Genomic DNA, 12,978 nt, shown 5'->3' with positions numbered 1-12,978 from the left:
TTAAAACACAACTCAAATATTAGAATATCCAAGTATTATTTATTATATTATGCATACCTAGCAATATACTCCATACCGTTAATATATTTCATAATTAAATAATCAAAATTTATAATCTAACGATTTGTAATAAAAAAACACACATCCTCGTTCACCGAATAATTACCATAGATATTTACAACATTCTCAGTTACTTTTATTAGCGATTGAACAAAGAAGCACCTAAGTTATGACAAACTCCAGAAATATCAAATTAATGTAATTAACATAACATTATCGACTAACGTTGAGTAACACAAATATATAAATACCATATTAAGTTCTTGTTTTTGAATAAAAATAATACATTATAGAATATTAAAAAACTAAAATCTTGAAATAACATGGTAGGTTATCTAGTGAATATACTGATAATTCATTAAAAATATAGAATTTTTGATAAGTTCCTTCAATTCCAATTTCCGTGTAACGTTGATTGATAACACATTATTTGTTAGATTTCAGTTATAAAATAAAAGTTTAATTTTAATTTAATAACTTAGGATAAATACATACGACCATCGATCAATAATTGTATCGTATTTTATTTTACCTAGACGTACTCAACCATATATTAAAATACATTTATTGTGATTGATCATTTTATTCCATGAAACATTTTTTATTTGTAAAGTAATACTATTATTATTATTATTATTTTTGCTATACCTAACCAAAACAATTTGGCAACATTAAAAATGTTATAAAACTAAATACTTTTACATAATATATATGTATTTAATTTAATTTTAGACTATTTTTTTACTCGTTATACGTTTTGGAAGGAGCGTTCTAAAGGCTTATGGTATAGCGGTAATTTTATTAATGGATCAATGTATTATGAGTTATACCGCGATAAAGGTTAAATGACATGACTCTGGTAGTTCAATCATTCTTTAGTGACGTGTTCCTTATAGTGGATATTTATGATAATGAAGCATAAATGTTTTTAAAGTGCCAAATGACTTAACACCGAAGGTAGATATATAGTTGCATTATGGTATATTTTATTCGAAACAGCTAATAATATATCTGCTACTTAATGCCCTCCCATGTTTAGCTTGATAATTATAAGTTTTATGTATCCATCCATATATATCTAATCATAACATATTTCATAATTTTTTTTTATAATATTTTATGAATATGTTTACTTTGGATAATTAAAATAATTTAAAATTCAATTAATGTAAACGATTTTTAACTTTAAGATTCAGAGAAATTCAAACAAATATTGATTGTAGAAACATGAAATATTTCACTATTTTTTAAATTATAATTTTCTACAAACAATAATATTTTTAAAAAATGTAGACTTATTTCAAACTTTTAATAAAAAATTTCAATTTTTTAATATTTTATAGAGATTTTTTTTATAAATTAAGATAAAAAATGATTTTTTTGTAATTATTATATTGGTGAGTTACTCTCACCAGTTAACTACTCACTTTATAGTAAAAACTAAAACACAGATATTATATCTATAAGCACAACAATTAATTCATACTAAATCTGTTTCATGTGGATTATGCTAAATAAACAAATATAATAATATAAAATTATTGCATTGATATTAAATTTGGAGGCGTAGGAATTATGACATCAATGTCAAATGTTTTATTCAAAAGTTGATTTATTTTAAAAGTCATTACTGACTTACAGAACTTATATTGTTACAAAAGAGACAATTTCCAGGAATGTTTCTATAAACCTACACTAATAAAATAAAACAAGGGTGGATATTTCTCCTGAAAATATTATGGGTTCACAATAATATTATGGTCAAGATTTCAAAATAATACTTCCTTGGAAAACACACAATTTATGTACCCTTATTGGAAACTTATTGACTGAAAAATGTTTATTTATTATTCAAGTCTAATATCATATAGTAATTGTATTTATTTCTGCTGTAACATCACATAGTAAAACATACTAACGCCATGATAAATAAAAATGCCTGTTTTAAATAATGCGCAATGGTACTTGAGTACTTCATATTATATTTAACGAATTATGTTGAAGAAAAATAAATAACATTCATACAATCTGTAGCCAACTATTTTTTAATATATTTAATTGAAAATATGTTGAGATAAACTAAAAAAGGAGTATTTTTTGTTATACTAACTAATACATTAAATAAGCCATTATATAGTTAAAAACTAAAACTCCTATGTACATATGTGCAATATTATAATATGTGTAAGTCAATGCATTAACTAAATATTTAAAGAACAGATTTTATGCTTTTTAAATGGTAAATTTTGATTCATGCACCTACTGAACGTAAAAAAAAAATGTATTTTCTAATTAAAAATATTATTTTAAACCGATTATAAATTGAATTTGGCTTATTGATTTCAAAAACATTTATAAGAAAATAAATTTAAAATTAACTCAACTGTGTCCCCAGCCATTTATAAACTATAATTTTTCTCTAGTTATTTAATATTTTCTGTATTTTTAGATATTAATTATTGTTTTTTATTTATAAATTAAATTAAATTAATTGTATAATCGTTAAAGGATTTAGAACTAACATGTTTAAACAGTGAATTCAGTTAAGTGACTAATATGTAATAACATATTAATAATATGTACAAACTGTAATACCACTAATTTAAAAAATGTAGTCAGGTCAAATGCAAAAATAATTTAATGTGGTAAAAAACATTTTTAGCATTGTTGTCATTTTTTCTTCGGTGAAACAAATGAGTTAATGAAATTGACAAAATGTTATTAATTTCACGTCATTTTACAGCAAAACTTTTACTCAAATTATAATCACATATTATAAAAGTTCCAGATGTTTTTAATTTCTTGTTTTTTTCTTTTTATCATATTCGCTCAATCTGAGTTATTTCTGTTTTCCTCTATCCGACGCACACTCAAATATTGTGCACTCATTTTCACGTCAAATACGAATACAATTAACTAGAAATACATTAAAAAAATTGCATAAGACTTCATCGTCCTCAAAACTCAATCATTACACCATCATTTACGCCCTCCTCCCCCCCTCTTTCACACACACACTGAAATATAACGTAGTCAGATAAATTCACACTTTACGAATAAAATAATATATTTTTTCCTCATAATAAGGTTATACACACCATATCACATCAAATTCATAATTTAACGTCTATTAGTTTGTATGCTATAATATGTGACATAATATTCATACGACTTACCAAGTCTAACGGATATTGTTGGGGTAGTGGTGGCAGCGAAAATTCACTGCTTAAGTTATCTGTATATTCTGACTGATCTCGATCTTTGAGAGAACTAGTCAAGGTTGAAGCGCTGTTACGCTTATGCATTCCTCTGACTATGGCCGCGGTCTTCTCCACGGCCTGTTCACATATACGGTTCACAGCCTCCCGAACGCTGTGTATCATAGTCAAACGGAATTCAGTTTCCGATTCCGGTTTCTGTTCCTTGTTGGTGTTAGAACCTCCATGTTCCTGGTTCTTTGGAGGAGCCTCTTCGACGTCATTTTGATTATTTTTATCGACTGCTTCCATGTTTACAGGCTCTTTTTCAGCTTTGGGGACTGGTTGAACCTCATTGGGTTTATTGATCGTATCTATTGTCTCTGTTTCAACTGATACGTCCAGCTTATGGTTTTCTGCTTGGTCGTTTGAATTTTTTAGCGAATCCGGTTTGTCAATAGCACGTGGTATGATTGGGTCACATTCAATTGCAATTGGTATCATATTTTTTACTTTGTCATCAGCCTTACGTTTGGTTATTTTTGTTGATGTTTCTGCACTGTTGTTATCGTACGGCAACGAAGACCCTCTATGAACACCATGTTGTCTCTCCGTCATTTCTATTTCAACTTCTGTTGTAGTGGATGGTACCTCCCTAGATGGGAGGCCTGTAAGAAGAGAAAACAATACAATAATTAGATAATATAAAATATCACAAACTTAGAGGTTACAGTTTCAGAAAAAACAAATTATAGTTAAAACATGTAAAATGTCTACTTATTCATTCAATTCAAACAAAAAAGTCATTGTTTATTATTATACTATTCATACCTCCACCTATGATTTTTATCAGTTTTTCTTTTTTTTCCCCCATATGTCCTTAATGTCTTCAATATACCTTCATATTTTACACGAATTTTGATCACTAGCTTAATTTTATTTCAATCTTTTTTTTTTGTGTCTGTGTACACGATAAGTAGTCGAAATAATGCTTTGGTTTTCAACTTCAGTATCTTATTTGATGGAAAAGTGAGTATTGTTAATAAAATTTTCAAAAGCGACGGGGAAAACAACAAAAATTTAGGAAAAACGGGAATTTTTACGAAAAATTTATTTTGGTTTTTGGTGTAACTGCAATTTTCAATGTTTATATTAGCATTTTCTATAAACGATAAAATTTTCAAAAAATTTTTATTTATTTTGAACTGTTTAGGAACATTATCAGTTTCCAATTTTATTAGTTTTAGATTCTGAGCGAAGCGATGAATGTATTGATTCTACAATGATGTGTGTTTTTTTTTTTATTTTTTTTTTTATTTTTGTGTCTGTCATCACCTTTTAGGACAGTAAAAGTACTTGGATTTTCTTCAATAGTAACTTTTCTGATAGGAAAGTGAATCTAGTTGGTACTTTGGGGGGTCAAAAGTAAAAATTTCCCAGTAGTTTTCACAAGCGACGTGAAAAACAGAAGAAAAATTAAGGAAAAACGGGAATTTTTACGCAAAATCTGTTTTCGAGAAAATCGATTTTGGTTTTTGGTGTAACTCTAAAACAAATGACCGTTGGGACATGACATTTTGACTGAATGTTTATATTAGCATTTTCTATACACCATAAAATTTTGAAAATATTTTGACTCTTTTTGAGCTATTTACGGCCATTGTCAGTTTTCAATTTTTTTAGTTTTTTTTTCTATAAATATCAATAAAATTTTATCTGTTGAGTAAAAAAGCTTGAAAATTTAATAGAAGGCTCCTAGGTTATTGTTTCAAAGGCAGATGAAAAAAATTAAAAATCCTTAGTCACAGTTTTTAATTATAAGCATTTAAAGTTCAAATTTTGACAAAATACGGAAAAATCACGAAAAATAGCAAATTATTTTGATGAGAATTCATAAAAATTTTTCTTTTTAAATCTAAGATTTGAAAATGTAATATAAGATTACTCATAAGTTTGTCTACCTTTATCAAAAAAAAAATGTCTAGAAGAAACTTAAATTAAATTTTTATGAGCGTCTGAAATTTATATTTTTACAACATTTGATATTTACTCGATTTCTCATGTAACAATTTTCTTATTTTATTGTAATTAAAAAACGAATGACTGTAGATACTTGAAAATTTCACTGAATGTTTATATTAGTATTTTCTATACACCATAAAATGTTGAAAATATTTTGACTCTTTTTGAGCTGTTTACGGACATTGTCAGTTTTCAATTTTTTTAGTTTTTTTTCTATAAATATCAATAAATTTTTATTTGTTGGGTAAAAAAGCGTGAAAATGTAATATAAGGCTCCTGATATATCGTTCTAATAGCAGTTGAAAAATATTAAAAATACATAGGCACAATTTTTTTTTATAAGCATTTAAAGTTCAAATTTTGACAACATTTATCAAATTTATAATTTATTAATTATTTTGTAGTTAAAAATTTATAAATTTTTAACTTTTATGGCTAAGGATTGAAAATTTAAAACAAGGCTCCACGTAAATAGGTTATATATAAATTACTTTATTCACAATAATATCATTAAATATACTTGGTAAAATCATAGGCTGACTGACCGTTTTCGCTCAGAATCGTTTTTCTTATACAATGATATTATATCATTGAATTCAAATTTAACACCATCCATTACAGTGACCCACTTGTAACCTACCGTACAGCAGAGCGACATCCACTTATCCACCTTTTTTTTTCTATAAATGTCAATAACACTTTATTTGTTGAGTAAAAATGCTTGAAAATTTAATGAAATGCTCCTACTATAGTTTTGCAATGACATGAAAAATATTAAAAATCCTTAGTAACAGTTTTTTTTTTTATAAGCATTTTAAGTTCAAATCTTGAGAAAATACGAAAAAATCACAAAATTATTTTGAGTTTAGAATTTATAATTATTTTTCTTTTTAAATATAAGATATGAATATGTTATGCAAGATTCCTCATAAAATTGTCTACCTTTATCAAAAAAAAAAATGTCTACAAGCAAGTAAAATTAAATTTTTATGAGGGTTTGAAGTTCATATTTTTACAACATTGGATATTCACTCGATTTCTCATGTAGCGATTTTCTTATTTTGTTATAATTCAAAAACGAATAACCGTAGACTCTTGAAATTTATCATATGGTTATTTTATCAGTTCCTATACTTGATAAAATTTTTGAAATATTTTGATTTGTTTTGAGCTGTTTAGCTGTTATGAATATCAATAAAGTTTTATTTTTTGGGCCAAAAAGTGTCAAAATTTAATATAAGACTCCTAATATATTGTTACAATAGCAGTTGAAAAATATAAAAAATACATATGCACAATTTTTTTTATAATCATTTAAAGTTCGAATTTTGACAAAATTTATCAAATTGAGAATTTACAAATTATTCATAGTTCAAAATGTATAAATCTGTTCAACCTTTATAGCTAAGGAATAATAATTTAGAACAATTTTCCATGGACGTAATTAATTCTTTAACCAAAAAATCTAAAAAATACATTACACAGTTTATTTTTAAAGTTATTTTAAGTTCAAATTTAAACGAAATTACATATTAAAAAAGGTTGGTTAGTGGATGTCGCTCTACTGCACAGTAGGTTACAAGTAGGTCACTGTAATGGATGCTGTTAAATTTTAATTCAATGTTATAATATCATTGTATAAGAAAAACGATTCTGAGCGAAAACGGTCAGTGAGCCTATGATATTACCAAGTATAATTGATGATATTATTGTGAATAAAGTAATTTATATATAACCTATTTACGTGGAGCCTTGTTTTAAATTTTCAATCCTTAGCTATAATAGTTGAACATTTTATAAATTTTTAACAACAAAGTAATTATTAAATTTGAAATTTGAGAAATTTTGTCAACAATTTGAACTTTAAATGCTTATAAAAAAAACTGTGTTTAGGTATTTTTAATATTTTCAACTGCTATTGTAACAATATATCAGGGGCATTGCATTAAATTTTCACGCTTTTTTACTCAAAAAATACAATTTTATTTATATTTATAGAAAAAAAACACTAAAAATATTGAAAACTGACAATGTCCATTAATAGCTAAAAAAGAATCAAATTATTTTCAATTTATCGTGTATAGAAAAAGCTAATATAAACATTCAGTTAAATTTTCAAGTATCTATAGTCATACGTTTTTCATTACAACAAAATAAGAAAATCGTTATATGAGAAATCGAGTGAATACCAAATGTTGTGAAAATATGAATTTCAAACGCTCATAAAAATTTTATTTTATTTTCTTGTAGACATTTTTTTTTTTGATAAAAGTAGACAAACTTATGGATAATCTCGTATAACATTTTCAAATCTTAGATTTAAAAAGAAAATTTTTTATCAATTCTCAATCTCAACTCAAAATAATTTGCTAATTTTCGTGATTTTTCCGTATTTTGTCAATAGTTGAACTTTAAATGCTTATAAATAAAAACTGTGACTAAGGATTTTTAATTTTTTTCATCTACCTTTGAAAAAATAACCTAGGAGCCTTCTATTAAATTTTCAAGCTTTTTTACCCAACACATAAAATGTTATTGATATTTATAGAAAAAATAACTAAAAAAAATGGAAACTGAAAATGTCTGTAAACAGCTCGAAATAAGTTAGAATATTTGGAAAATGTTATGGAGTATAGAATATGCTAATATAAACAGTCAGTCAAAATTATAGGTACATGAAATTCCCGTTTTCCCTTAATTTTTCTTTTGTTTTTCATGTCGCGTTTGAAAACTACTGAGAAATTTTTACTTTTGTAGTCACCCACTTGAAACCTACTGTACAGCAGAGTGACATCCACTTACACAACCTTTTTTTTTATTCGACACCAGTTACTGTACGCTACGGGATATTTTATTCCACATTGAAAATATATATTTATTTATTTTTTACACAAATGTAACTTATTCATACTCGCATTGACTTTATCATACATTGTTTTTTTAATCATTAACATGATATAAAATATGGTACATACTTACAAACATAATACTGTGTCACATTGAGAGACATATAATATTATCATGAAATTCAATTATTTTCAAGATATTTTTAGCACGATTCCATTACCTGATATTTTCATACACATTATAATATTATAATATGTAATCGTAATACATGTACTTATTCATTTAATCTATATATCCATTTATCCACTTTCTGTGTTCATTTTACTACCTATCTATTACTTTAATAACTTTATAATGCATTTTTAGTTTATGTTTATTATAAGAAATGTAAATTTGAAGTGCATAGAATCAAAACTTTAGTCTCACTTAAAATTATGCAGCCATTGGAAAAAACCAAAAAATATAAATATAAAAATATCCATATAAACTATACAGTATACACTTGACACTACAATACACTATGACTATACAATGCTATACAATGATATGCCGATATTGAATTTTAAATAAATACTGTTTGTTACATTTTATGCAGATAAATATAAAAATTTTATATTTTGATAATATCGTGTTTATTTACTAATGCTCTGTAACTAAAATATTACCACTAGGTATATATGGCAATATTTTCGTCTGAAATAAAATGTTGTATTAGAAGTCATATTGTGTATCCCTATTTGAGGATTTTCATATAATGATAAAACTGATGACAGTTGTTATTGTATGCTTTAGTCCATGGCGTACTTGATTAGTGATGTAGTTACTCAAATGGAGGTAATTGTATTTAGTCGTGAGAAAGTTTTACACCTGGGACCAATGAGTAGTACACCATACTATTAATAAGCCCCTATGCACATAATATGTAATACATCAAATTTTAGTTGCATGATTTATAATGAGAGATCTTGGCCCATTCATCTGACATACTTAATAACCATCATTAAATTAATTTAAATCTCATCGTGTTCCACAGATATTACAATATTTATAATGTTTTAAATATAAATGTCTTTACTTTTTACTTTAAGTATTAAATTAAATATAGAGTCTACACCAAACACACTGATTGGACTTTAACTAACACATATTTTATTCTTGAAAAAACTAACATCAATATTTTAATGATAGGTACAGGTATATTCAAATATTTTCGAAACATGTGATTGTTCTATGTAGTAAGGTTAAGCAAACTTAATTTCAATATCATTTTCTTCATTTTTTAATTTAATGTAGTGTCAAAAATATGACTTTATATATTTGAAATAATTAATTTTAGTACTAAAAATTGTTATAAATATTATTAGTACATAATTTTTAATAAAATATTTTTCGAATGTTTATGGTTAAAAACTTTAAGTACCTATTCACATAATAATATAACGATACATTGTTTTATAATTACTAATCGGTTAAAATTTAACTTGAGATTAATAATTTGTTATTTATTCTTTACTTTGTAATCAATAATAACTAATTTGTTTAATATCGCTGTTGCTTTAGAGATGATTACCCAGGCTATAAAATACAATTGTTTTGATGTAAATGCTTACACAGTATATTCAGGCATGTACTGACGTCATTTAATACAATATACAAATGTATAGTATAAACACAGGTTTTAATAACAACTAAAAAGCACATCCATTTTTAATAGATGTTGAAATCAGCAGCTTCCCAGTCGTTATGATATGTGGGTAATATGCTACACTTTCATTTAAAATAAAAGTAAAATTATAATTAGGTGTTTGTGAGCTAAATGCCCAATACTTATCTTACATAATGAATTCAATAAAAATTATATTACGTTTGATAGCCAAAGTTATTTTTTCAAGCCTTCAATGACACGATTTTCAGAAACCTAACCTGAAGAAGCTACCTAACTTATCAACTACAAAATAACACAGAAAACTTACTTGCACCATATAACCCCTGTTATTTAAGCGTTTGTATTTTACGAAATCCCCAATGTTTTGCAATCAGATGTTTAAATGGATTTATCGACCTCGATAAATAATTTATTCCACACAAGTAGAAAATAAATATATTTATTATGTATATATGTATGTATTAGTGATGTGCAAAATTATCTTGGTCTTACAGTCTTGGTCTTGGTCTTGCTGCAAGACCAAGACCAAGACCAAGACCAAGACTACGAATTGCTTTGCAAGACCAAGACCAAAACAAGACCCACACCACAAAAGTCTTGCAGTCTTGCAATATTTATTGTAATTTTTTTTTTGAAAATGTTCTCAGAAAACACGTAATTTAGTGTAGGTTAAAATAATTTATTAGGTATATAATAAAATTGTAATATTGCATTTGACGAACAACACGTTCCAGGAATTGAGGAAATAACAAATTATTGAATTATTGAAAACAAGATAAGAAATAATTGGGTACCACTATAATAATATATAATGAAATATATATGTGTATGGTACCACTATAATAAACAGTATCAAGTGGTTTTGTAACAAATGCAGAAATTTAATGGAATTATTTTTAGATGCCAAATATGACACAAACGTTGATGTGCGATCCGTGAGCACATACAAATATTATAATAATAACACCAGTCACAAATACGGGCAATACGGTATATATATAATAAACAGCAATATTTATTTAGGGCCGTAAATACCTCTCTATTGAATATAATTTTAAGTAAATAATTTAAGTTGGTACTTGGAGTATTATCATTAAATTGTACGCATCTATTTCGTTATATCAATTTATAAAAAGTGTATTAATATTATTATGAAAACAATAAACATAATAATTATTTAAAAATAAGTACAAAATTAAATAACTGTTTATGTTTGAACTTTAAAATATATATTTATATATTGTACAATATAGTTATACCTTAGAGATAAAAAACAATTAACAAATTCTACAAACTCATAGCACAAATAGAGATCTTTTTTTTTTTTAAATATTGCAAGAGTCTTGCAGCAAGACCAAGACCAAGACTGAGTCTGAGTCTGCAAGAACAAGACCAAGACCAAGACTTCCATAGTCTTGGTCTTGATCTTGGTTTGCCCATCACTAGTATCAAACAGTATATCAAATTTGATAATGATACCATTTAATGAATTCTTTCTCTATTTAGTGTATAATATTATTATACAATATTATACTTGTATCGTTGTTATAGTATATTGCGTATATTTTATTGTATCTAAATAAAAATATAGTTATAAAAATCATATATAGAAAAAAAAAATGTTGTATACTAACATAATATTTGTATTTAAAGGTTATTCCATTATTATTGTTTACTCGTAAATTGTAAAAAAATATACTTTCTATATAATATAATTAGTTTATTTTAATTTAAATAATCAAACAAATAATTTATAGTTACATACATTTTAATATTTAACCCAGAAATTGGTAAAGCATTAATTAATGGTATATATTAATTGAATGCAACTTTGGGATTTTGATCATACTACGATAATTACCGTTTATTGGACTCATTTAGAGACCTAACCATTTGATTCCGTTAACCGAACAAGTAAATAAAACGAAATTCCATCCAAAAAATAAACACATACCTATATATTTTTTTTAATGTAATTAAATTAAAGTTATTAATTAAAATTTTTCGACCTGAACTTTCATTTACCAATGATTCTTCTTTTATTTCCTGCCGAGACATAGATTCGTAGTGAGCCTAATAAATAAATTTTTTTCCTTCTTGATACGTGAAAATCGACCTGATTTTATGTTGAATAGGTGAATAATTTATAATTAACCAGTAACCACAATATCTAAATACTACATTTATAATTTATAATGAGGTTAAATAAAATTATATACCAAAATTAACTTAAAATTATTTCAGAAAATAAAACCTTTTGAATTTCGATATTGGAAGAAAAGGTTGGTTATAGGTACTATCAGGTTCGTTGATTGGTAATATTGGTTGATATCATAATTTTATTTCCATATCTTCACTGGTTATTAATTTGAGTGTAAAATAGTAAATTATTAATACAATTTTTTTTCAAATAAATTATACAATTACCTAACGCATTCCACAATTTTTTTGAGTAAAATGTTTTTAAATGTTGTTTTATTTTGTTTAATTCCAATTTACTTAAGGGCTCATCATTTTCAACATACATTTTTCATTTTAGAGATAGCTAGGTACCTAGGCATTTACTTATTTAGGATATTATAGTTAAATCCCAAAATAATATATTTTTTCAAAAAATATATTATCAATACCTATTTATATTTTACAAGGATATTTAACGTTTAACTTATTCAAATAAATTAATAACTAGTTATTATTGATAACATACTTTTATTTAAAGTTAAATACAATTTTAAAGTTTTGTAGTTTTCATTAATTATAAAACGAATGAATCAGGAACTTTCATATTTAAAGAAATATTGCTTTTATTATTAAGAAGTTTAACTCACTGTACAGTGTACATCTTAGACATAATTTTCTTTACAAGTAGTAACGAAGTTTTTCATTGTACTCTTTATATTGTGACTGACAGTTAGACAACAATAGAAAATAAAAAATATCTAAAAATGTAAAATAAATAATGAGACTATGTAAAATAATTTAGATTTTAATTAAAATATAATATCCTATTTTATAGTTATCATGTGTATTTAATTATTAGCACTGATCAAATTCTGTGGTCCTTTTATAGTATCGATCTACATAAATTCATATTTTTAATGGTGTCTATTAAAATAATATGTGTATATTACTATATTATAATATAATATTATTCTTAATGGATAATTTAAGATTGGTCGCGAGTAA

The 12,978-nt window shown here is 25.2% G+C and overlaps 1 protein-coding gene across 1 annotated transcript in view; it reads right to left on the bottom strand.

The window, feature by feature from the left end:
• Nucleotides 1-12,978, bottom strand: part of LOC132933742 (uncharacterized) — a 126,521-nt gene that overhangs the window by 22,276 nt on the left and 91,267 nt on the right. The window contains exon 3 of the mRNA XM_061000018.1: nucleotides 3,237-3,925. Within this exon, the coding sequence (XP_060856001.1) occupies nucleotides 3,237-3,925 (689 nt within the window). The remainder of the gene's footprint in view (nucleotides 1-3,236; nucleotides 3,926-12,978) is intronic.

This window comes from Metopolophium dirhodum, chromosome 1 (assembly GCF_019925205.1).
Source record: "Metopolophium dirhodum isolate CAU chromosome 1, ASM1992520v1, whole genome shotgun sequence".
In the NCBI taxonomy this organism is placed as follows: Eukaryota; Metazoa; Arthropoda; class Insecta; order Hemiptera; family Aphididae; genus Metopolophium; species Metopolophium dirhodum.
The sequence above is the reverse complement of the archived record's forward strand: the minus strand, read 5'-3'. Positions and strand labels throughout refer to the sequence as shown.